The sequence below is a fragment of the Entelurus aequoreus genome, linkage group LG05 (genome assembly GCF_033978785.1).
Source record: "Entelurus aequoreus isolate RoL-2023_Sb linkage group LG05, RoL_Eaeq_v1.1, whole genome shotgun sequence".
Classification (NCBI taxonomy): domain Eukaryota; kingdom Metazoa; phylum Chordata; class Actinopteri; order Syngnathiformes; family Syngnathidae; genus Entelurus; species Entelurus aequoreus.
Genome location: NC_084735.1, coordinates 65,165,833 through 65,192,173, shown reverse-complemented (window position 1 = coordinate 65,192,173; position 26,341 = coordinate 65,165,833). Strand labels below are relative to the sequence as shown.

At 40.6% G+C, this 26,341-nt stretch overlaps 2 protein-coding genes across 4 annotated transcripts; one reads left to right on the top strand and one right to left on the bottom strand.

The window, feature by feature from the left end:
• Positions 1-330: 330 nt before the first annotated feature.
• Positions 331-11,082, bottom strand: proser1 (proline and serine rich 1). 3 transcript variants are annotated; one of them, XM_062048674.1, is made up of 13 exons: positions 10,493-11,082; positions 10,365-10,430; positions 10,220-10,288; positions 9,999-10,093; positions 9,778-9,871; positions 8,696-8,806; positions 8,494-8,595; positions 8,323-8,401; positions 6,213-6,305; positions 4,955-5,458; positions 4,090-4,342; positions 1,110-1,254; positions 331-1,002 (listed from the first exon to the last, which is right to left on the bottom strand). In XM_062048674.1, exons 1-13 carry the CDS (start codon positions 10,535-10,537, stop codon positions 880-882), a joined length of 1,779 nt encoding a protein of 592 aa, XP_061904658.1. In that variant the 5' UTR covers positions 10,538-11,082; the 3' UTR covers positions 331-879. The 3 variants fall into 3 exon arrangements, with proteins under 3 accessions (XP_061904658.1, XP_061904655.1, XP_061904657.1); XM_062048671.1 differs by having other exon boundaries at positions 4,090-5,458; XM_062048673.1 differs by lacking the exon at positions 6,213-6,305 and having other exon boundaries at positions 4,090-5,458.
• Positions 11,083-11,264: 182 nt separating this feature from the next.
• On the top strand, positions 11,265-19,872 carry vps36 (vacuolar protein sorting 36 homolog). The gene is made up of 14 exons (XM_062046480.1): positions 11,265-11,426; positions 11,544-11,612; positions 11,713-11,783; positions 11,867-11,981; positions 12,048-12,137; positions 13,198-13,284; positions 13,475-13,507; positions 15,030-15,107; positions 15,187-15,321; positions 15,383-15,448; positions 15,580-15,644; positions 15,882-15,966; positions 16,043-16,119; positions 18,779-19,872. Exons 1-14 carry the CDS (start codon positions 11,331-11,333, stop codon positions 18,858-18,860), a joined length of 1,149 nt encoding a protein of 382 aa, XP_061902464.1. The 5' UTR covers positions 11,265-11,330; the 3' UTR covers positions 18,861-19,872.
• The last annotated feature ends 6,469 nt before the right edge of the window (positions 19,873-26,341 follow it).

Sequence of the window (26,341 nt, the reverse complement as noted above, 5' to 3'; positions counted from 1 at the left end):
AAGACAACTTTTAGGAAATTCAATGGAACATTTATATTTCCATTGCATGATGACTGTGTTAGATGTCACATGGCTCATAGTCACATGTTTGATGACTGATTGCCTAAGCGTGACACAATCAGTGACGTTTGTGTTAAGCACAGCCTTGAGTGTGACGTGATGACCCGTCAGTAGTTAGTAAAAATAAGAGTAAGAAGGTAGCACTGTTGGTTCCATATATAAAGCTGTGATATTGTATCATATGCAGTAAAAATAAATAGCCAATTAAATACATCAATGTTATATGATCGCAAGACTGGTTGACCAAAAGCAAAAACGTTTCCAGTCTAATGGTTTATAGAGGGCATTTTAATCTAGCATGAGTCATTTTATGGTACGGGTTTGGCACACTGAAAAAAAAATACAAACATACGCAAAGACAATGAAACAAAAGACAGTGTAACAGAAGTAACAGGAGGTAAGAGACTAATGGCAGCAAATAGTATTTCACCAATAAAAATAATTGTTACACATTGAATGGCCTGCAAAAATACAAGCACAGAAGTCATCTTGTGTCAGTTTGATAGTACATTACAGTATTTCATTTAATTCAGCAACAAGACATGATTATGGTCATTTCATTACATGACATCATGTAGGCTGGCAATTCATTTTTACATCATTCACTTCGGTAAAAGACAAGACAATATTAAGAAGAACTACTTAACTAATACTAATATGTACATCTAGAAATAACACACTTTTTTTTTTTTACTGATTTCATGGCCGATGAATTCACAGTCTTTTGCATTTGGGGCAAAAATATTTCATATAAAGGGTCAGTGAGGGAGTTTAAAAACATGGAATCTTATAGCACAATGAGGAAACGTACGGCAGGTTTCACTGCCAACCCAGCTGGGGGTGCAGGCCTGGTTGGAGGGGGAAGGGGGTTCCTGGGCCTGGGTAGTTGGTGAAAGAGTTGGGCTGAGGAGCGAAGCCTTCCAAAGCAGACGTGGGATGAGCCTGGGACATACAGAGCTTTTAGCAAACTAAAAGTGTAGTGGGTGCGTGTGAGTGTGTGTGTGTGTGTGTGTGTGTGTGTGTGTGTGTGTGTGTGTGTGTGTGTGTACCTGCAGCAGACCAGGTTGCATTGTTGGATTGTGTAGACCACCGAGAGCAGCAGGGGAGGCAGAAGGAGAGAAGCCGGGGACGCCCGTAAAGGACAGCAACCCGGGGAACCCGCCGCATGCCGGAGCCTGGAGGCCACTGCTCAACCTGGAATAAACACACATACTTGCAGTGTACTTCAGTGCTACACGGTGGGAACATACACACATTTTTTTTATACACACGAGGTGTGTAGAAAAATCCCAGGACTGTAGGAAGGTGAGGGACAACAGCCACAGGACTGGAAGCTCAACTAGCGCGTCTACAAAAAGACCCTGTGGCATTTGCGTCATTCAGTGGGCAAAGAGGCGAGAGTTTCGGCAGGGTTACTATGGTTCGATGTATTTTATTTTTCCTCTCCCCAGCTCAAAGAGGTCATCAAGAGGACTCCTTTTTGAAGACGTGGACGACATTAAAATGGTTGGGGGATCTCGGAGAAACAGGGCTGTGTATTTCATGAAGGTGTAGCTTGTAATAGTGCATGTAAACTGTTTGAGTCAAAGTCCACATGCTGCAATCAGAGCAGAGTGCACTAAGTAGCAGATATAGTTGTACTTAAGACACATGATAATGACTGACAAAATAGAAATGAGGATGCCTTTTTTTCTTTTCTTTTTTTTTTTTACAGCAATTTTCCATACTGGAAAAAAAATCTTAAGGTTGTTGACCTAACAGTCACTGTTTCCATGACAAATTTAGTTGTATCATAAAGCTATTGGCTTAAGGACAATAAAGTTTTTTTTCCACTTTCCAATGATTTCACAACACTAATTAGGGGAACGATGTGAAAATTTCAGATCACAATTATTGTGACCAAAATGATCACGGTTATCATTATTGTGGTAATGTTGAATGCGCTGAAAAAGTAGACACACTGTTGATAAAAAAGCACTATTTTGCATGTTTTAGATGGTGACTTGTCCAGGGTGTACCCCGCCTTCCGCCCCCGAAACGTACAAGCAGGAGAAAATGGATGGATGGATGTTTCTTATGCTTCACTGATGGTGTTTTAGTCTTCGTATTTAATCTGTACAAATGGCTAAGATGTTATTGTTTTAAGTATTGGTTTATACTGTAGCACTTTAAGATTTATTTTAAATAAAAGTGGGTAACAAATAAAATTGTTTATAATTTATTATTTCTGGCAGGCGTTGTGCCATCCGCACCATAACCCAATATCTAAGATACATTTAAACCAGTGTGGGTGGCACTGGGAGCAGGTGTGTAAATTGTCTTGCCCAAGGACACAACGGCAGTGACTAGGATGGTGGAAGCGGGGATCGAACCTGGAACCCTCAAGTTGCTGGCACGGCCACTCTACCAACCGAGTTATACCGCCCCAAATAAGACCGCCCACAAAATGACACATCCTAAAGAGACGGTTAGAAAGCGGCATGAAGAAGGTCTCTAAAACATAATCTATGCAAAATCTTAACCAAAAAAACACCATTACATGTTATGTAGACCGCAAGGAAGTGTTTTAAATGTAGGAAAGAAAATCATAATATGACCAATTTATAGCTATAGGCCCTCAAAACTATGTGTTCATGGTAGGGCTTACTAAACTCACTTTTAAATTGTCTGAACTGCAGCATCAAGGCTAGATTTTAGACAACACAATTCAAACATACTTTTGTTGCATCTCATACATTTTCAAAATGATAGAAAAATATTATTGCTAGGGATAATCTAATCTCCATTACAGAAAAAAAGATACTAATAAATGCAGTCTAAGTATTATTATCAAGTATTAGGACTGTGTTAAATATGTTACACATTAAGACCAAGCAGGAGCAGGCATGCTCGTTAAGATAGCTAGCTGTTAAGCTAGCTTGAAACAACACCAAGAATAAAGAGCTTAGTAAAGTTTGAGAAGTGTAGAAGGAACCACGCTACAGCAGAAAGCAAGCATATATTAACAGTAAAATTGACAAATAGATTTAATAATAAGAGTCTAGAGAGACAGGATAATATGAATGTGTGTGTCAGCACTGCCAAACCCATGTAGGGAGGGTAGATCCATACATTTCTGGTGTCGACACTAAGGGTAATATCAGGATATGATTGATACCTGAGTTATAAGGTATATTAAATTATATATTTTTCTATAATTTTATGTTATTTGTTTAAATATTTTGTTGTTGTTTTTGTTCATGTTTAACTATTCAGGGAATAAGTCCTTGAACAGAGGAAGAGTCCGAGGGCAAAAATTATTTTAATGTGTAAAAGACAATAGTTTTTGATTGTGTTTAGCTGTTGTGTATTATCAACTTTGTTTGGCTGAAAATGTTGTTTGTAATAATAGATGAATATTAAAATATTAGCTGGCCAGAGTGCACGAGACAGGAACAAACTTAATAAACTGATTGAGAGAGCTGACTCCATCCTAGGGGCTGCCCACTAGACAATATTGAGGAGGTGGCTGACAGAAGAATTTGCTGACAAAGTTGACATCCATAATGTCCAATTGCCCTTACCCCATGCACGGCCCTTTGGAGGCCCTGAGTAGCTCCTTCAGCATTAGACTGTTACATCCATAGTGCAAGAAAGAGCACTACCGCAGGTCTTTTCTATCCACAGCCATAAGACTTAAGCACGCACTTATGTGATTACTGTGACCTTTTTTTGGTGTGCACTACAGATTTTAGTGTTTTTGTTTTTATACAAATCTTTTATCTATACATATAAATGCACAATATGTAGTATTTATTTAAAAAATGTTGTCTTTCATTACATTTGACTTCTGTTACTGTGTGTAAAAACCTGCACTGCAACAATGTAATTTCCCCATTGTGGGATAAATACAAGTCTATCCTATCCTATACTTACACTAAACTATGAAGTTAAGAATAGGGTCACAAACAATGGGCCTGCGGACTGCTAGTTTGAGACCACTCCTGTATATGGTACCTTCAATTATCAGTAGAAAATATTCTGACATACCCAGGCTGGAAATTGGAGCTGAAGGCGGAAGCAAAACCGGGTAAAACCGGTGATGCGGCTGCTGCTGCCGCAGCGGCCGCCTGCAGTGGTACCACAGACGCAACAGATGACGGTGCCGCTCCTGGTAGTCCTATGAAAGAAGGCAACACTGGGCTCCCTGCACCGTGGCCTCCTGAAACACCCAAACCTGGGTAAGCAGCAGGGCTTGGACCAGGCGGCAGGCCTGGGAACATAGCGGCAGCGGACGTGAGGCCTAAGCCGAAAGCAGAGGTTGCATTAGGTGCCGCACCGGGAGCCAGGCCGGGGTAGATGGAAGCTGACGGGGGGTTAGAGACGTTGGTCGAAGGCGGCATAGCGGATATTGATGAGGGGATGGAGCTCGGAGGGAGGGCGGAAGACAGAGAGGGGTAAGGGGACAGGCCAGGATAGTGAGGTGCTCCTGGGCTGGCTGACAATGCCTGGAGGCCGGTGATGGCAACAGGACTGGGGAGGGAGACTTCAGGAGAGCCTGAGGGATGTACCAGCCCTAAAGAACGTGCTAAGGCAGCCTGCGCCGATCCAGGTACCACCAGAGGGCTCACAGATGGCGTTCCAGAACGAGACGTCCCCTTGAAAGCAGAAGGCACGGGACTGTTACTGCCACTACCTCCACCTCCTGTGTGTCTGCTGAGAGCCGCACGGTGCTGCTGCTGCTGCTCGGGCGTAAGGACTCCGCGTGGGCCACTGGCAGCCTGAGTCTGGGCAGAATGGGAATGGAAGGGTTTGGGGCTAGGGCCGCCTGGGTTGGAACAACTTGGAACACCTGGGGTGGTAGACGGCGTTCCATTGGGGGTGTAGCTACGAATCACAGAGCCGGAGGGTTTACCTGCTTGTGAGGTTATGCTATGAAAGGGAGTTACTGCCTGATGGTCGGTAGACTGGGAGAAAGCTCTCTGCTGAGTGGATCCCATGGAGTTCATCTGAGACAGGACATCAGAACCGCTGCGGGAGGTGGAAGGGGTGCCTGGTCGGGAAACAGACCGGAAAGGGGACGAAGGGATGCCCCCGGCACCAGGAACAGGAGTTCCACAAGGGGTTCCTGAGGGTGTATGGGCTTTGGTGACAGAGGATGGTGTGGCGTGGCCGGTGGGGGTCTGAGGACCTGATCTGATGACGGATGGAGATGGTGCCGGGGACGAAGAGTGGGCATTGGTGTTGTGAGAGGGCACCATGCCAGGGAAAACAGGTGTGATGGGAGTTGTGGGAGGTGGCTGGGCGGGGGAAGCCTGGGGTTGGAGGGGGGTGGACGGTGTAGATCCGTGAGGAATTAGCAGCGGCCCACTGTTGACACCTGGCGTAGTGTTCTGGTGGTTGCCTGGTTTGGTATAGCCTGGCGGTGGAAAGACATCAGGAAGATTGTCATTCTTTTGTCACCAGACATGTTCACACTTGGTAAGTTTAACAACAAGAAAAAGAGAAAGTAGGTGGACTAGCCAGAGAGCTGCCCCACGTGCAACTTTACCTTTGAGGGATTTGTCTTACGATCTTATACTTTGCTTTATCAGTCTTTGTTGATATTTAGAAGGCCAATGAAAATAGATTGTGTTTGTGTGTCCGACTACGTGACTCCCTCAAAGGCCCTAAATTTCAAGTGAGCAATCAAAGTGATGCAAGTTTCATTTCCCTTCATGAGCTGCAAGCACCAATAAGAGGACCAGTTATAGCATTAGTCTGAAACTATTTGCAGATTAAGCGACCCAAAGACCCATTGCTCACTTCAATTCAATTAGTATCAACACTGACTGACCAGAAAACATCACAGCAGTGCAATTACCATGTTTCTTCAAATAGTGGTGCTGCACTTTAAATAGTAGGCCTCCATTTTTCCACTAAAATGCTTTATTTAACTTTATTATGATTACACAAAAACAAGGGACATTGTTTAGGTCTTAAATGTACCAAGAGTTGTAATTTTCTGGTCATTCAGTGCACTTGAAGGTAAAAAAATTAAATAAAATAAAGTAGCTTAATGTGCATCGTTAAAGTTGCAGAAGCGCAAGTAAGCAGCATGCCAACTTCTTAGTCAGCAAGCGTCTGGAGATTTCCATTTGCTCACACACAGTTGCATCTATGTGGAACCATACCTGCTACTTTGTGCGTTGAGCGGTAGGGAGGAGGGGCCACATTGGCCGTTATGACCCCACCCACTGAAACAAGGCCTGCGTTGTTGTACGCACCTGAGTAGCAGTTGCAAATATTGTCAATATCCACCATGGTCTCACTCACACACACTCGCATACAGTACATTTCAGAACAGGGGTCGGTAACCCGAGCCTCCATGGTAGATTTTATTTTAGAACCTGAAATGTGCTTTAATTTTCCGACTTATTTTAAAGGCCTACTGAAATGAGATTTTCTTATTTAAACGGGGATAGCAAATCCATTCTATGTGTTATACTTGATCATTTCGCGATATTGCCATATTTTTGCTGAAAGGATTTAGTAGAAAACATTGACGATAAAGTTCGCAACTTTTGGTCGCTGATAAAAAAAGCCTTGCCTGTACCGGAAGTAGCGTGACGTCACAGGTTGAAGAGCGCCTCACATCTGCACATTGTTTTCAATCATGGACGCCAGCAGCGTGAGCGATTCGGACCGAGAAAGCGGCGATTACCCCATTAATTTGAGCGAGGATGAAAGATTTGTGGATGAGGAAAGTGAAAGTGAAGGATTAGAGGGCAGTGGAAGCGATTCAGATAGGGAAGATGCTGTGAGAGGCGGGTGGGACCTGATATTCAGCTGGTAATGACTAAAACAGTAAATAAACACAAGACATATATATACTCTATTAGCCACAACACAACCAGGCTTATATTTAATATGCCACAAATTAATCGCGCATAACAAACACCTCCCCCCTCCCGTCCATATAACCCACCAATACAACTCAAACACCCGCACAACACACTCAATCCCACAGCCCAAAGTACCGTTCACTTCCGCAAAGTTCATACAGCACATATATTTCCCCAAAGTTACGTACGTGACATGCACATAGCGGCACGCACGGACGGGCAAGCGATCAAATGTTTGGAAGAAAATTGCGTACTCACGGTAGCGCGTCTGCTATCCAACTCAAAGTCCTCCTGGTTGTGTTGCTGTAGCCAGCTGCTAATACACCGATCCCACCTAAAGCTTTCTTCTTTGCTGTCTTCATTGTCCATTAAACAAATTGCAAAAGATTCACCAACACAGATGTCCAGAATACTGTGGAATTTTGTGATGAAAACTGAGCTGTTTGTATTGGGACACAATGGTGTCCCAATACTTCCGCACAATCCGTGACGTCACGCGCAAACGTCATCATACCGAGACGTTTTCAGCCGGATATTTCCCGGAAAATTTAAAATTGCACTTTATAAGTTAACCCGGCCGTATTGGCATGTGTTGCAATGTTAAGATTTCATCATTGATGTATAAACTATCAGACTGCGTGGTCGGTAGTAGTGGGTTTCAGTAGGCCTTTAAGGCAGTGAACGTGTGTCCATGCTGAGTTCTGACTGGTGAGGAAAGCAAGAAAAAAGTAGGAGGTACTGTCGGGCTGTGTGCGGAGACATGAGCGATAGTAGGCTTCTTGGACCTCTGCAGTAAACTAAGCTGTGCGTTTACAAAAAGAATGTAAAGTTAAAACACACTTTCAAAACAAACACTTCCTCCACACTGCAGCGCTAAGATCACCAGCGATCACTCATTGAGAAATTTGCCATTTTATTCTTATCAATGACAGAGCAGGAAGGGGCGAGGAATACACGTGGGGTATAAATTGTATATGAAGCGCCCTGTCATTCATTAATTGATTAATTAATTTGCATGTGCGTATTCATGCAAAATGAGGCCCCAAATGGGGCCGATCACAGCGTGTGATCTGTGTTTAGGGGAGGCAACCCTGAACATACTACGGAACAGCACTAATAGCTGGCATGCGTACACCTTATGCACTTCTTCTGTATGGTGTATTCAATTGTTGTAACAGATAAAGTAAAAAAAAAACAAAAAAAAACCTCAAACGTTACTTAACTGCATTATGTTTTGCAAATCTAGACTACCAATATTTTTCTTTAGCGTAATATGGGGCAATATGGCTTTTTTGACAATGTAGGTTGCCGACTCCTGTTCTATAACTATACTGTCCTAAACCTGTATTTTTTTTTTTATTCTGTTGTGTTCCAATACACGTCTTAGGGTGTTTCTTACTTGGCGCAATTGTAGCGTGAGGTCTGCAGGGGGGGATGGGGTACGGCACAGGGCGATGTGGGTTGTACCTTGAAGGAAACTGGAAGAGAAAACACCAAAATGAAGCAGCTGAAGGCTGAAACATTAGACAGGCTACAATTGATCACCATCCCATTTCTAATAGAGCCTTACGGGTTTGAAGGGTCCAATTATTCGGGAGGCAATCCCTTTCCCCTCCATACTGCTAGCTGGGTCATCTTTCTTCTCTCCTTCTTTTTTAACTGGGGGGATTCCCTGTGAACACGAGTAAACCACATACAGGTTGCAACTTTAACAGTCATCGAAAAAAAAGCCGAAACAATGATAAATGAATCACACAAGTGCATATACAGACCGGAAATGTGCCAGCAACTAGACTGGGTCTTCCTTTTGGGTATGGATTTCCTGGTATCATACCGCAGGATGAGATCATGGCTACAGGCGCCTTGCAACCAACTTTACATACCTAAAACACAACACATTAAAATATTGTCTACTGCAAATGTTTCAATTAACATATCCATGTGATAAAGGGTAATAAGGATACATCTGTGTCAGGACTGGACAATTAACAGAATTTTAATCACAATTTCGATTTTGGCTTGTCGCGATCATGAAATGAATAAAGTAAAAAAATGACAATTAATGGGCCGCGCAACGTGCATGCAGTTTCCTGAGCTTGTAACGGTGAAACAGGTGAGGAGCGAATGAGTGAAAACAAGACCACATCTACTAGAAGTTTGGGATCTCACCATGGCTGCTTCTTTTTATTTGACACAGTGCTAATACACCTAACAAATAATCACTAAACTCAACAAAAAAGTAAGGCCATATGATTTCCGCGTTCACGTAACCGCGGACAAAATCACAGAATTGGCCAATAAAACGGAATCCGCTGTTAAACGCAGAATATTAGGGAAATTGACATAAGTGTGACATAAATGTTGTCATTGTAAGGATAAGGAACATTTGTTTGGGAAAATAATGTTTCCGGTTCACATTTATTATGATTTGTCCGAAGAGGTATTGCACTAATAAATGTGAGAATTTTAGCATCTTTTTTAAACATTTTATAAAATTGTATTTAAGACACAAAAAGCACACACTCTATCGTGGTAAAATAAGTGTAAAAGTTAAAATCGTAATTAAAAAATGTTTTGGGGGGGAAAGCTGAATATTATTTTTTTAAATTGGTATTGTTATTTAAATCTATTGCTACTATTATATTTTTTTTTTACTTGTTTATTCGTTACTAATTTATATCCAGTTATTTTAAATTATATTTAAAGTTGAGTTTTGGTGGTACAATAAATACTCATGTTTTCAAATGAGGGATTATTCATGTTATTAATCGTGATTTCAATATCAATCAACATAATCATGATTATTATTTTTGCCATAATCGTCCAGAGCTAAGATTGCTGCCGCCAAAAATACCTGTTCCAGGATCCTGCGAGCCCGTTTCTTCTCTGACAAGTGAATGCGAAACAAATCTTCCACAGGGCGGTAATTTTGAGCATCTGAAATGTTCCTGTAAGGCCAAAAAAACAAAACGCTTACAGGGAATACAAACAAACTGAACAATTTCACACCTGAATGACCCAAAGAGGATGATATTACAGTACGCCCAGTGAATTGAGGTTTTAAAGTGCACTCACAAAGCAATCAGCTCCAAGACGATCAGTCTGTCTTTTGAAAAGGTGAAGCAATTCAGAATGTTTGACACTTTTGTTGTGGGGATTGCGACCATTTTCTAAAAGCAGTGGGGGAAAAACATGACGACACATTATTTCATCATAATAATAATAATGGATTAGATGTATATAGCGCTTTTCTATCGACTAGACACTCAAGTGAAATAAATATATGTATAACTTACATGCTGAAGAGCTTTTACTGCTTTAACCTGGGGTTCTGCCCACGAGAAATATTTCAATATGTCCATCACCTGCAGATGTTTCAGCAGACAATTTATGTATAAGTGAGGTTTGCATGTGTAACATACAGTTATAAAGCAGTCTTACCTGCTCACTGGAGAAATAGCCATGAACCTGCTCAATGGCTTTTAGGCGTTGATCAGTCAGGACACACTGAAACAATGTGATAAATTAAAAACCCTTATTTCACATAATTAAATCAAATCAAGCCTTACCTTCCTAATTTCATCCAACACGATGTCAAATGACTTTTTGTCCATGATGATTGCTGAAACAAATTTTATCTTTGTCTGCAAGTGTACCACACAGGTAAGTCCACCATTCACAGTACAGCTTATACTGTGATTTGCAACAACTTGAGAATCTCAAGACGACTTTAAGTATGTAAGGCCTAAAGTTGCTGGCCAGAATACACTACTAGTAGAAGGCATGTTCTTAATCTGTCTATAGTGGCTCTTTACAGAAGTGTTCCGCGCCAAACTTTCCTGCAGTTGAACAATGACTTCCCAAAAGAAGCCACAATGCGACTGCACAGTGTATCACATCGCTAACAACAAGCTAGTTAACTTTAGCTGCCTCAATAACGATCACAATGAGTTAAATTGCGCTACAATGTCAGGAATATTGGTTTTCCTTTCTGTTATATAGGTGCCCTTGTGAAACCCATAACCCGGGGTTGTTAAAATAATTGGATAAAAACAGGGAAAATAACAAAAACGCGACGGTTGGGTTATCCCCGATGCTAGCTGTAGTGACAGCTGGCGCTCGTAACGTCAACACTGCGAGGACCTCTCAGGAGTACCTCAGAAGAACGCCAGATATATTTAAAAAACAAAAGTAATAAAATAAAAGATAATTTGTGAAATAATATGTATACAGATAACTTTATGGTGAGAAAAGCGTAAAGCCCATTTTCTGTGCTGATTTTATAGTTGTTTTTTTTCCCGACAGGCACTGTCTTGGCCATTTCGACACTGCATACAGGAAGTAAACATAGGATGAGACGCCCCAGTGTCTCTTCGAAGGGAACGATCTGATCTCAATACCATAAAAATGGATCGCTTTTCCTGGTCAAATGGCCTTTTAGAAATTAACGAGACGTTGGTGATACAACAACGAGGTGTCAGATTGTATGACGGAGACGAAAAGGTATAGTGTATCTGTTTTCCGAATGATCAGCCTTAACACAATAATTGGCAGCCACGTTGAACACGGATTTATAGTCAAATTTGGCGTGTTATTAATCGTTTTTCTGCATGTCTATAGGCTAAACTGGACGTTGGAATTGTCCTATTGAGCACCCATCACTTGATTTGGAGGGACGCCAAAAATCATGTAAGTATGTTGATTGAATTGTGTGTTCAGTAAACAATCCACTGTAAACATGCAGTACCATGCAAATAAACCTGCTCTTGAATGTCGTTACTTTTCTCAGGAATGCTGCATTTCAATGCCACTGTCGCAGATTGTCTTTTTTGAAGAACAGGCTGCGGGAATAGGGAAGAGGTAAATGAAGTCAATTTTTATTGCTATTGAAGTATAATACATTCAAGCACTTATTGTGAATACTTCACTATCATGTGTTGCAGTGCAAAAATTGTTATTCATCTGCACCCTCCACCACCCAACAAGGAGCAAGGTCCCTATCAACACAGCAAGTTTCCCTACATCAAGCTCTCCTTTAAAGAACATGGACAGATTGAGGTAGCCCCACACTTTTTCCATCGATATCTTCCCAGTGTAAACAGCCGTGGTGCTATTTATTTACAGTTTTTGAGGAGGCTAACAGAGGAGATGACTCAGAAAAGATGGGAAAACACTCCTGCTTCTCAACCCATCTCAACAGGAACTGCCTCACAGGTTAGAACTTTTAATTTGTTCACTGTATAATTAAATATTAGATGTGGTTTTTGCCTTTTGGTTTGGGCCCTTTCAGGACTGCGCAACAAGGGGTAATAGTAAATCTGTTACTTCAGCGGTGCGTTTCGGTGCTTTTTTGGGAACTTTTGGAGCTGCCTTTGGGAGCTTTTTGGCCACGGCCATGTTTGCGTCGGAGACAAGCTGCTGGCTCTCTGCCACGCCGTAGTCCGCGTGGAAAAACCGGGGGAGATGCGGAAGAAAAGACGTGGGGTTGCGGCGCTAAGCATTGAGCGCCTCGCTCATCCGCGCAGACTGGACAGTGGCCGAGAGCTAGTGGGCAGCCTGGGATGGAGTCGGTTCTCGTAGTTACTTTGATGTACTGATGCAACCAGCTGCCACGTCATAGGAGCCATTTCTACATACAGCTACAAAAGTAGAACCCTCTTACATATGCATTAAATAATACATATCGCACACATACGATTACGCCGTGCATAGACAAACAACAAAACATAACAAAAAACATTTCAACACCCACATACTGTACACCACGGTGGCATCTGCAGTGCTCCCATGCCATCATCTTGTTACCATGTGTTTTTTTTATCCTTTTTTTTGTGGACATTTTGGAGATCAACCACATAAATCCTATCCTATCCTACCTTACCCTAACCTACCCTACTCTACTGAAGGTGGTCATGTATGGCTCAACATTCAATTCATGCGATATCCCACAGGATGGCAGTGTTGCTTCTCCTGTATATACTGACTTAAACTAAGCATAGTTGTTTTTTTGTTTTTTTTACTCCTGTCCAAGCCAGTCTTTTGTCCAATTCTTGACATTTGTGGCATAGTTTGGTTGAGATTGACATTATTTTTGGTGTAATACTCCATCATCCACTAATCAACAATTATGTACTTTCTTTATATTTATATGATATTTATTGACATGTGTATCAATATAAATTTAACAGAAAATGTCTTTGCACATGTTTAACCACTGACAACAACTTGTTCCCTGCTTGTTTCCTTTTCTTCCCCCTTTTGCATTGTGATGCAGTCAGGAAGGACGCGCGCAGTGGGGATTGTTGGCATTGAGCGTAAGATAGAGGAGAGGAGGAAAGAAACGGACAAAAACATCTCAGAGGTACTGTAAAAGGAAAGCACTAGTCCACTACTATCATCAAAGTTCAGGATATACACACATGAATTCCTCTTATTATTATCACTATAAACAACAAGTATTGGCACTAAAAAACATTTTACAAGTTACTTTAGTTTTTTTAATAAATGATGGTTATTTTGTGCAAGTTACATATTCATTTGTTTATTTTTAGGCCTTTGAGGATCTGAGCAAGCTGATGGTAAAGGTAAAGAATGTTACATTTGTCTATTACAGCATGTCACAAAAGTGACACCCCTCACAATTCAGCCAACATACTACAAAAATGAATGTTGGATATAATTTAGAGTAGTCTGTGTACGGCTTGAATAGCAATATAGATTTACTAAGGGGTTTGTCGTTGTCTAATATTATTGTGAATACTTATTTATTGTATTGTAAGTATTTATTTTTAACAACAAAAATAGTAAGTAGTGATTGTCCTGATCGGCTCCTGCCGTAGTAGGACCCCAACGCAGAGAAAAAATAAGATAAAAAGCTCACTCAAAAAGGATTGAGGAAAACACTTAAGAATGCACACAAAAGGTGTGTAGAAACGGAAAATGCACACAAAAGGTGTGGAGAGGAATCAGTTAACACTATATGGCCGTGCTGGGGCAGAGCTACAGGAATGAGATGAACACGACTGGAAGGGGGAACCATCAGGAATCTACTGGTGCCGAGTGAATGTATTGGAGAGCTTAAGTAATCAGGAGGAAATGAGTATAGGTAAAGGTGGCTCCGCCTCTTGACCCAAAAACCATGCACTGCAAAAAGAAGCAGTTAAGCGGCAGCAGAGCTGCCAGATCATGACAGTAATGTGTTTCGAACAGTTACAATGTTTACATGATATGTTTACAGTTTCACATTTTAAAAGATTACGAAACGGAGTAGGAAGAAGCTGAGATTATTTATCCTACCCCTTTTTTGTCTAGAAATAATTTCTAACACAATTGTTCACTTCCTTTTTCAATTTTTAACACAACAAATATATTAATAAATATCAATACAGTTCACATGAATAGATAATTACTATATGGTTCACATAATTTACTGAATATGTGACAACACAAGTGAGTACCAGTATGGTTGTGTTTACAGTCAAACATGGTCTGGAGCTGCATGAGTGTTGCAGACACTGGGAAGCTGCGGTTAGTTGAGGGAAACTTGAATTTCATTTTTGAATTGCGCCTTCCTTTGTTTAGCGAGTCATTTGCAGAGGATAGTAAATCTACACCACTACAAAGGGATGTGAAATGTAAAACTCACGATTCAATTTAATTCTGATTCTTGGGGTGACGACTCGATTCTTGGTTGAAACTGATTCACGCAGTATATTTGTAATTGATTTTTTTCTAAAAACCTTCCAAAACAGGTTACAGGTTACAAAAGCTTCTCTTGGCTTCTGACATATGATGTGTACGCACAGCGAGAAAGCGCACACATGGCCTAAAAAAACGTCTTTTTAAAAATGGATTCTTAAAAAAAACGTTTTATTTTTATTTTGAATTGATTTTTGAAAATGTTGACTTTATTTTTTCCTGGCATCTCCATTGCTATACTAGCTATAAACAGACTATTCTGTAGTGTATTAATCACTGTAGTGTTGTTACTTGAGAAAGTAAAATGAGTGTGGGGTTTACTTACATTTGAAGTGAAAACATACAGTATGTATTTTTTAATGGTTTATTTTATGTTGTGTTTTCCTTGCCTCTGTTGCTGCGTTTTAGGCCAAAGAGATGGTGGAGCTGTCCAAATCTATAGCAAACAAGATAAAAGACAAACAAGGGGACATAACAGAGGATGAGGTTAGAACTGGAGATAACCAATGAATTTGAATATACGTCGCAAACGCACCATAATTGTATATTATTTACTGCTTTATAGACGATCCGCTTCAAGTCCTACCTGCTGAGCATGGGTATCGCCAACCCTGTCACCAGGGAAACCCACGGCTCTGGCACACATTACCACTTGCAGCTGGCTAAACAACTAGGAGATATGCTCCAGGCCCCTCTGGAGGTACGCATGAGACGCTACTCTTGTCTCTGCCTTTACTCAATTCATCACATTACTTTCTCAGGAGCGTGGAGGCATGATGGCACTCACAGAGGTCTACTGTATGGTCAACAGAGCTCGAGGCATGGAGGTAAAAGGCTATCAACTCAACAAATACCTAATAGATGGATAGATAGTACTTTATTGATTCCTTCAGGAGAGTTCCCTCAGGAAAATTAATAGTTTAAGCTAATAAAGATTGCATTATCCCCTTTTCTGCAGCTTTTATCCCCGGAGGATTTGTTGAATGCATGCAAGATGTTTGAATCCTTGTCGCTGCCATTGAGGTGAGTTAAAAATATTTCAATGTACCTTAAAGGATGTGCATTGCCAAAATATAGGGGCGGGGTTAGAGAACCAGCCAGGCTTTTCCTGCCTCGCTTCCTGTTTTTGGAAGTGTTGCTCACTTCCTGTCGCTTCTCACAATGTTGCACCAAACGCTCCCTTTGTTTGTGTTGTACTATTTTTTACTATGACAAAAAAGTTTCAAACCATTTCCAGCTTGATATTTGTGTTGTGTGTAGGCTACGTGTGTTTGACAGCGGCGTGATGGTGGTGCAGCTGCAGTCTCACAGCGAAGAGGAAATGATCGCCTCAGCGTTGGACAATGTAAGCTCCACAAGATATGTGGAAAGGAGTCAAGCTGCACATTGATATCCTCCTCACACTGTTTCTCAATCTGCAGGTGTCAGAGAAAGGTTCTTTAACAGCAGAGGAGTTTGCAAAACTGTTGGGGCTATCAGTTCTTCTGTCTAAAGAGCGGTGAGTGTCGAATGTACAACTCAAAGGTTGTACAAGTCGGAAAAATTCACTAGACTTCAGCTCAGCGAGCATCAAAACATTAACTCTGCGTGCGTTTTGCTATTTCCTGGGCTTTTTTGCGACACTTCCAAAAAATGGACAAGTCTTAAAGTGAAGTCAGCTGTTTACCTTTGATAGTTAGTGGCAGGAGTGTTTGTATCTTTAAGGACCCATAGCGTACAGATTACCAAACTGTCACTAACAAGTTCTCTTTATGTATTTTTTGCTCCTGAAAATTAATCAGGCAGTCATTTCCCATGATACCAAATTTATTTTTTGAATAATAGATAGCATGGTCAGTTAACTGAACTTAGAACGGCCCCTTTCCATCGCCAGACTCAATATGGCGCTCCCTCTTGTTGTGATGTCATCTACAGAATTGAATCCTATTTTCCCGCATATACTGTACAGTGTGGATAAAGGCACGTAAAACTATTATATTGATCACTTAATTGCATGTTTTTGTCACCCTGGTCCATAATTTATTCAAAACCGGTTAACATTATGCGCAAAAAAGAAATATAAAAAATAATAGCCTTTTACGGACTTCCCTGCTCTTCCATCTCCTTTTTCAGACACCTTAGCCTGTCCTTCCTCGTGCTCTTTCAGCATTTTCTCAAGCATCTTGAAGAAAATATCCGTAGAAGAGGACACAAAAAGAAATCGACCTCCTTATTATTTTTTTTCTCTAATTTTCTCAGTTTTTCCGCAGGTTCTGACACATTCTTGGAAGTCAGAATCATTAAAATGATCGCTGCAAATTACACTCCCCTCGCTTGGTCCGTCCCATTTTGCACGGGTCTATTTGCCTGTAGAGGTCAATACTTTCCTCATTTTCCAATTATTTGGAATTGTATGCAGGCTGACCCCTTCTTTAGTTGTATCGCTACAGCCTGCAACAATGCATCTGGCGGACAAATTTGATAATTTCTTTAAATCCTGCGTGAAAATATCGTGATTCAGAGTGAAGATGCTACCAAAACACATACTGATATGAAATATAAAATTGCCTCCAGTCTTCTGTAGGTGATGTCAGCAGGCTGATGCAGGCCCGCCCACACGTTGTAGCTAAAAGTGGGCCTTCTAAAATGTGCTAAAAGCCTAAAATCACTGCTGTGTCTATTTTGGTAGGAATTTTACTTGTTGACATCATTTTTAAATCCAGAACTATGAAATAAGTGCCAATGTTGCCAGCTATAGAGGGGCCCTTTAAATAACACTCTCCAAACCTACTCGCACACATGTTTTTCCATCGCTCTCCCCACCAACAATCAACACTTCCTCATTCTCCACCAATCACACACACAGCGGGGTACGTTTACGAACATCGAAATTGTGAACATCAACATAAACACAAGCAGGTCCTTACAATATGAATATTTCCGCCTCATCCTTGTGGCGTCCCCTACAGAATGCCTCCCTGGCCCATATCTAAAACCGCCATTAGCCAGTTGTTAGCTGACTGGCTAACTAGGCTATGCATTATCACTTGTTAGCGTCTTTTACCACTTCCACGGTACATACTCGGGTTGTCCCGATACCGATATTTCCGTACTGTTACCAATTGTATTTCGATACTTTTCGATTTATTTCCAAATAAGGGGGACCACAAAAAATGTCATTATTGTCTTTATTTTAACAGAAAATCTTATGACCCATTAAACATACGTTTCTTATTGCAATCAAAGAACAATTTTGGCATTAAAAAACATAGCGAACATACTAGACAACTTCTTTCTTAGTAGTAAGTTAGCAAACAAAGGCTCCTAATTTGGCTGCTGACGTATGTGCAGTAACATTTTGTGTCATTCCCCATTCTATTATTTAGTCAAAATTATGAGGTGCAAGCGGTAGAAAATTGATTATTAATCTTCTGTGTCTGCTTGTAAGTACGCCATGCATGTGCGTTGACTACCATGTGCTCTTATTAACAGCAATGTCACAACATGTTGACGGTGCACCGTAATGTCCGTTTAAAAAAGTACCGGTATTTTTCATAGGCAGTATAAAACCGTTTTTAATTCATTAGTACTTTATTAGTGCCGATATACTGTACAACCCTAGTGCATATCAAAACTTATTTCTTTGTTTTTAAAGTGAGGAATCTGTTTTAACATTTTAGTAATAGTGATTAACTGTTTTTAGACTTACTGCGACCCCAAAAAGGACAAGCAGTAGAAAATGGATGGATGGATGGACTTAAGATGGAACACATTAATTAATTTTCCATTATTTACGATGGGAGTAATATTGTTTGCAGTTTGTATTCCTTTCTTGCAAAAGATTAAATTCTGCTTTTTTAGGGGAGAGTTTTGGCAAGACTTATTCCCAAAGAAGCAGCAGTCTCAACAAAAGGTGCTAAGCCTAACCGTGAAACAAAAATAACACAGTCTTTATTATGCACAATCAACCTCTAACGTTAGCTGCTAAATAGGCCAAATAGGCAGTCGTCTTCATTTGTTCAAATTAGGGGGTGTTTTAACATATTATTACAGTGTTTTGTTTTTTATGCTCTAAGATGATGGTAAACAGTTTGACCTTCCAATGTATTTTTTTTGTTATTGTTTTGTTTTATATAATATGTTTGGTCTCTTTATTCTCTTCATTGCTGCTCCTGCAGGTTGCTACTGGCTGAGAAGATGGGCCACCTGTGTCGAGACGATTCGGTAGAAGGTTTGAGGTTCTACTCAAACCTCTTTTGAGCTGTTTGTCTCCATCATGGATAGGGATGGGTACCAAATTCGGTACTTTCATAGGTACCGACCAAATTCTATCGGTATTACCGGGTACCAATTGACATTAAATCAAGCGGTGCCATATGTCGATACCTTTGGTTGCACGTCACATCAAGTCCGATTGCAGTCTCGGCACGACTCAAGCACTTGGCCGGGAAACAAGCAGTCAAGCAGCACTCAGAGCGACCTCAGCCAAACTGCCTCTAGGTATTGTCCTAGGTATTGTCCTTTGTTGGAATTTTCCCTGCCAACAAAGTAAGGAGGAGGACCTTAAAGGTACTGTAAGGTTTGAATTTTCAAAATGTACTAGCTCGATGCTAATTTACTTTGGATTTGACATGCTGCTAATTAGCATTATCAATTTTGTATGGTGATCTTAACACCTTAAAATGTGTTAATCAGAACTACATCAAATAGCTGGTGTGTAATAAATGCAATACTTGCAGTATAAACACTTTGTAGGGCTCAACAAAATAAAAATACATTGGTACATTCATCTTGATGGCAAAGACTACTTCCTGACCAAGGCAACACAACATAGTGTATACATTACTGCCATCTAACATCTTGGAATTGCAACTGCATGCAAAGTGTACACTTACTATTTGGGCGGTGTGGCTGGGCCGGTAGAGCAGTCTTGCCAGCAACGTAAGGGTTCTAGGTTCAGCACAGCACAGCTCATTGTTACGTTTTTAATTTACAAAAATATAAATTAACATTTATTAACACATTTAAACACAGAACGGTACCAAAAATGAGCACCGCTGAGTATGACACCGTATTGATTCAAATGTGAAAGGTACCCATCCCTAATCATGTATTATCAGATAGCAATGTATCAGAAATTGACTGCGCTTTCTTCCTTTTATCATGTCGAAAACACCTTTTCCTCCACCTGGAGTTTGCAATAAACTTGTGATAAATAAATATTCACAATGTATCAGGACTAGGAATGTGTGTGAAAAATCATGTTAATAAAAGCCACATTTAGTCTTTGTGTATTGACTGCTTTAGGCTTCATCTCAGAACAAGCATTGCCGTTTTGGACCACTCTTTGATTCGATGAACCTGCCAAGTTGTTCACTCATTTCAATTAACTCAATTGCGAGCTAAAATGTGACAAGGCAAGTCATCCTATTTGTTTATTTATACATATACATCTCTATTCCTCCTGAGGAGGTGGAAGCGGGACTCGTCTCCTCGTTGCCCGATCCCCCGCCAAGTTGAACCACCTGATGGCGTGTTTGGTGACCTCAGCGTCCGTGGCTGACCTTGTCAACACATTTTTACTCACAGCACCTGTAATCAAACAAGATTACAAGACAGATACGTTTTGTTTATGGTAGGAAGCATCCAAAGCCAAGTATGCTTACACAATACAAAATATGTGATAGGTATTAAGGAGATTACATTTGAAAAAAAAAACATGACTTAAAGTTACTGGAGGTGGTTAAAATAAGGTGCGTAAACTATGAATTTGTGATCAGGGTATAGGTGTGCAAGACATCCAAAATGTTTAAAAAATATCGTTATTTGGTTCCTTGATCAGAGTACTTGTTTGGCTCTGTTGGATGACGGCGGCGGGGGGTTGGGGGTGGGGGGCATAAATAAATATCCATAACCCAACTTTGGGAGGTTGACATTGTTTTCTTATTATATTTGTACTATCATTCTATTTTTGTATTCGTGTAGGCCAGGGGTGTCCAAAGTGCGGCCCGGGGGCCATTTGCGGCCTGCAGGTCATTTTTTAACAGCCCCAGGGCACATTTTTTAACAATATGATCGAAATAAATAAAAAACATTAAAAGTGGTATTTAAAGAGCAAACAGGTGAAATGTCATACAGAGATCAGTCCCTACCTTGTGTAACTCTCTGCATGTTTAATGCATGTGCTGGTGAAGGCATATGAATACATCCTTCCCCATGGTGAGGTGCTAAGGGAGATAAATTGGTATTAAATGGTTGTGATCTGTTAACCATGGTTACTGGATGCTGAGATATTATTTTGGAGATCAGTCTTTACCTAGAAAGTTATCTCCAGTTGAGGAGTCAAGTTGACAAGTACTCATGACTCTTGCTGGCACTCGGCGAGACGGTGGAGCTGGGAGAAGGGATACAAGGAGAGGGGAATATCTTTAGCACTAAGAATGTTAACCATATCTTTAATATTAATGTGGTGGTTTCGTCTACAACGCTAAATATATCCTGTGGTGTACCTCAGGGATCAATATAGGACCTAAATTATTCAATGTCTAGATAAATGACATTTGTAAAGTTACAAAAGATTTAAAGTTAGTATTATTTGCGGATGATACAACAGCGTTTTGTTCAGGAGAGAACACACAGAAGATAATACAAATAATAACAGAAGAAATTAACAAATTAAAAAGATGGTTTGAAAAAAACAGACTATCTTTGAATCTCAGTAAAACTAAAATAATGCTATTTGGTAACAGTAGAAAAGAAAGTCAAACACAAATACAAATAGACGGAATAGAAATTGAAAGAGTAAATGAAACCAAATTTCTAGGTATAATGATAGATGATAAATTGAACTGGAAATCTCAAGTAAAAAATATACAACATAAAGTAGCAAGAAACACGTCAATAATGAATAAAGCAAAACATGTTCTAGACAAAAATCACTTCATATTCTCTACTGTTCACTAGTGTTACATATCTGAGTTATTGTGTATAAATATGGGGAAATAATTACAAAAGTACACTTCATTCATTAACGGTGTTACAAAAAAGATCAGTTAAAATAATATATAATGTTGGATATAGAGAACACACAAATCCTTTATTTATTGAATCAAAGATACTGAAATTCCACGACATAGTGAATTTGCAAACAGCTAAAATTATAAACAAAGCAAACTATAACCTGCTACCCAAGAATATACAACAATTCTTCTCAAAAAAAGAGGAGAAAAATAATCTTAGAGAGAAATGTAATTTAGAACATTTGTACGCACGTACAACACTTAAGACCTTCAGTATATCAGTATGTGGAATTAAATTATGGAATGCATTAAGCAAAGCAATCAAACAATGTACTAATATGATCAATTATTTATGCTTACATGTGGAAATAATAATAATAGTAAATAAAATAATAATAATAAAAAACGGTAAATAAAGCATAAAATAGTCTCTAATAAATAAAAAACAGCATATAAAATATATACATGAGCTAATAACAAAAATATAGATCAACAAAAAGGATCCTTAATATGTGCAGCAATTTTTCCCACTCACATCACCTCATTTTTTATTTTTTTCTACAATTAACTATGCCAAAAAACACATAGACATACCTTTTTTTTTGTAATGGAAACAAAAACAACATGGCGTCACACACAGCTAGTCCACAGTAAACAGGATCTCGAGCTCCACTAAAGAACAAAGAAAGAAATAATACACACTCATATTAATGGCAAAGAACGGCTGTTTCCACTCCGTTAACGTTACGTTGTTGACTAACGCAGTAACGTTAGCGACCTGGGCCTAAACAACACTGACAATAAAGTAATACGCTTTCGTTTCAAGCAGTTGGAAATATGTGGAATATCGTAGCATGTAACCTACACACATTCACAGCCTCTTACAAAAGATGGCCTAAGTTAACTGTATTGAACTTTTTACTCACCGGCTTCACGCGGGAAACTTTCACATTCTGGAGTCGGGGTCCCCCGGAACACAAAACACAGATAAAAGACAATTTTACAATAGCACTGCGAAAAAATGACTGTCGTTGTGTGGGTTTTTTGACGAATAACACTCTTTTCCACTTTTCTTCGCTCGGGCCTCACCTACCGCGTGCAGCCATTTCGAATTTTCTGTATACGTGACGTCAGACGCACGTCATAAATCAATAAATATATACTTACGTTCGTGTTCCAGCAAAGAAAGTCCAGAGATCTTGGCTCATGCGCGTACACGCTAGTAGGCGCGTCCACGTCTGCGGGTGCAGACATTGGTCGGCTCAGCGCGCGTAGGCGGAGCCTATAACTCTAGGCGCGCGCCGGTTTGGTTTGTCGCGTCCGCGTATGCGAATCAGACACGAGTCCGCTCAGGATCAGCTGTCTGACCGTACAATTTTCAGAGGCGGAGCTGTATCCTCTAGGCGGAGCCAAAACGAATGTGACAGTAACGCGGGTTGGGCGACTTGAAGGCGGATCCGTATAGCAGTCTTCTGCTGTGTGGGCAATTTATAGGCAAAATAGATCCTGTTTTTTAACCAAATTGACGGATTTCCTCACAAGGGCATTGTTTAGTGTTGCATTTTATTGTACTAGCTCAGCAAAGTAATGCAATAATGCTATTTGGATCGTTCTACAGTTAAGAGTGCGTTTGTGTGTGTAATTCTGCAAATGCCGAAGACCAAGGGTGCCCAAACTTTTTCCACTGATGGCCACAGACTGACAAATCAAAGGATGCAGGGGCCACTGTTGTAGTACTCACCTTCAAAATCTGTACAATATATAGATTTCTTTTCAAAAAAGTAGAAGATGCAACTTCGGTAGACTTTTCATGTGAATGCTGAAGATCTAAAGCTGAACTAAAACACTAACATTTAGCATGCTGGCCAGATAGCGTCAGGTAACAAGAATATGAGCTAAAAAAAAAAAAAAAAGCTAGCAAGCTAACAGTACTATGCTAACAATAGCATTCTTACAGTTAGCATTAGGTAAATACGAAAGTATATGACACTGAGGTGTATACCTGCTAAATTAGCTAAACAAGCTTTTGCTAACTGTAACATGCAATAACCAAAATACATTACTCTGATGTGTGTACCTGAAAATGTTGTTTAAAATGCTAGCAGTGATGGGCAGTAACAAGCTACATAGCTTAACTACATTTTCCAGCAGCTTGGCTACTTTTTTAATGAGTAGCTTTTCCTGAAAAAAAAAAAAAAAAGAAAAATACTTGAAAATGGCAGAGAGATTGTCTCCCGCGGATTAGATTTTTCCTTTAGTGATAAAGACTACGTCCAAGAAACCCACAATAATGCGAGTCCTTGGTCATATATTTGGACAAATGTGTCTGTGTTTAGAGAAAACAATGCCCAAAACCTTAGTTTTTACTTGTTTACTCTGTAAACCAAAATCTATTCTTAACTGCTCTCTTCATCTAAGACAGGGGTGTCAAACTCAAATACAGAGTGGGCCAAAATTTAAAACTGAACAAAGCCGCGGGCCAAGGTTGAACAAATTAACCTTTTAATAGGGACCCAAACAAGTTTTGCATTGAATATTGAACAAGCAAGGCTTATATAACTTTATAGTGACATGCAAAATCGAGTTTCAAATAATAATAATAATAATTTAAAAATATCAATGGCATGCCAAATTACAATTTAAATAAAAATTGAATGCCTCCTTTCTATTTGCAGCCTTCTAAGGTAAATATCAACATTAACTTTTTCCACAGGCTGATAAATTTGAAAATAAAATAACAATGAATAAACCAACCATTCAGGACTTTAAACTGCTCAGTTTGCAACACACTGATCTAATCTGATGTGCCCAAGCCAGATACCTGGCATCTTTTCTTGGATGCTTGTTCATTAATGTCGGGGCTCAGGCTTTGAGCTGAGGCAACCTTCATTATCGAATGAAGGTGTTCATCAGTCAGACGTATCCTGTGAGACGTTTTCGTCATCTACATTGAGAAGAAAATTTGCTCACATAGATAAGTGCTGCCGAACATGGTGAGCAATTGAGCAGCTTGGTTGCGGAGCTGAGGCATTGTGTCAGGGATGAATTGTGGAAGCTTTGCACCGCCAACAGCATCATACTTTGACTTCAGTGTGTCATCACACTGGAGTTCAATCAGCTCCATTTGGAGATTAATTGGTGCTTTTTCCATATCAAATGCGAAGGGATTACTAAGCAGTTCAGCGGGTAGCGGGGGTGTATTTTGTAGCGTCCCGGAAGAGTTAGTGCTGCAAAGGGTTCTGGGTATTTTTACTGTTGTGATTATGTTGTGTTACGGTGCGGATGTTCTCCCGAAATGTGTTTGTCATTCTTGTTTGGTGTGGGTTCACATTGTGGCGCATATTTGTAACAGTGTTAAAGTTGTTTATACGGTCACCCTCAGTGTGACCTGTATGGCTGTTGACCAAGTATGCATTGCATTCACTGGTGTTGGTGCATGCAGAAGCCTCACATGTTATGTGACTGAGCCAGCACGTCGTTGTACTGGATGGAAAGCGGACGTGATGACAGCTCGGGGCAGATTTTCAGGAGGGGCACTGAAATTTGGGAGTCTCCAGGGAGGGTTGGCAAGTATGAGAATTAGCGGTGAATGCGGTGTTACCGCGGCACCGCCGCTGTATATAATCGGTGGGCCAGCTCTAGTGTTAGTTTGATATCGCCTCAAGGGCCAAATGAAATTACACGGCGGGCTAAATTTGGCCCGCGGGCCAGAGTTTGACACCCTTGATCTAAGACGTCCAACACAAATTTAGGAACACATGCACATTAAGGTGAGTTGAGTTCATGAAAAGTTTTACTGCACATAACCATTATCAACTGTTCCCGAACAACACACAAGTCATTTTGTCAAGATATGGATAGATGCTAGTGTGGACTGTGACGCAACAGTTGATTTACTTGTAAAATATTCCACCCCTCCTTTGTCTATTTTGTCCACCAAAAGTTTCATGCTGTGCGTGAATGCACAAACTAATAAACGCTAACATGCTATTTAGACTAGCTGTATGTACATATTGCATCATTATGCCTCATTTGTAGCTATATTTGAGCTAATTTAATATCCTTTACTTTTATCCTCTTTTTATATAATTTAGTTTTGCATGTCTCATGAAGAGTGGATCGTGAGATCGACAGGCGGATCGGTGCGGCGTTTTCAGTAATGCGGACGCTGTATCGATCCGTTGTGGTGACAAAGGAGCTGAGCCGGAAGGCAAAGCTCTCAATTTACCGGTCGATCTAAGTTCCCATCCTCACCTATGGTCATGAGCTTTGGGTTCTGACCGAAAGGACAAGATCACGGGTACAAGCGGCCGAAATGAGTTTCCTCCGCCGGGTGGCGGGGCACTCCCTTAGAGATAGGGTGAGAAGCTCTGCCATCCGGGAGGAGCTCAAAGTAAAGCCGCTGCTCCTCCACATCGAGAGGAGCCAGATGAGGTGGTTCGGGTATCTGGTCAAGATGCCACCCGAACGCCTCCCTAGGGAGGTGTTTCGGGCACGTCCAACCGGTAAGAGGCCACGGGGAAGACCCAGGACACGTTGGGAAGACTATCTCTCCCGGCTGTCCTGAGAACGCCTCGGGATTGCCCGGGATGAGCTGGACGAAGTGGCTGGGGAGAGGGAAGTCTGGGCTTCCCTGCTTAGTTTGCTGCCCCCGCGACCCGACCTCGGATAAGCGGAAGAAGATGGATGGATGGATGTATGTCTCATGACACATCATCTGTA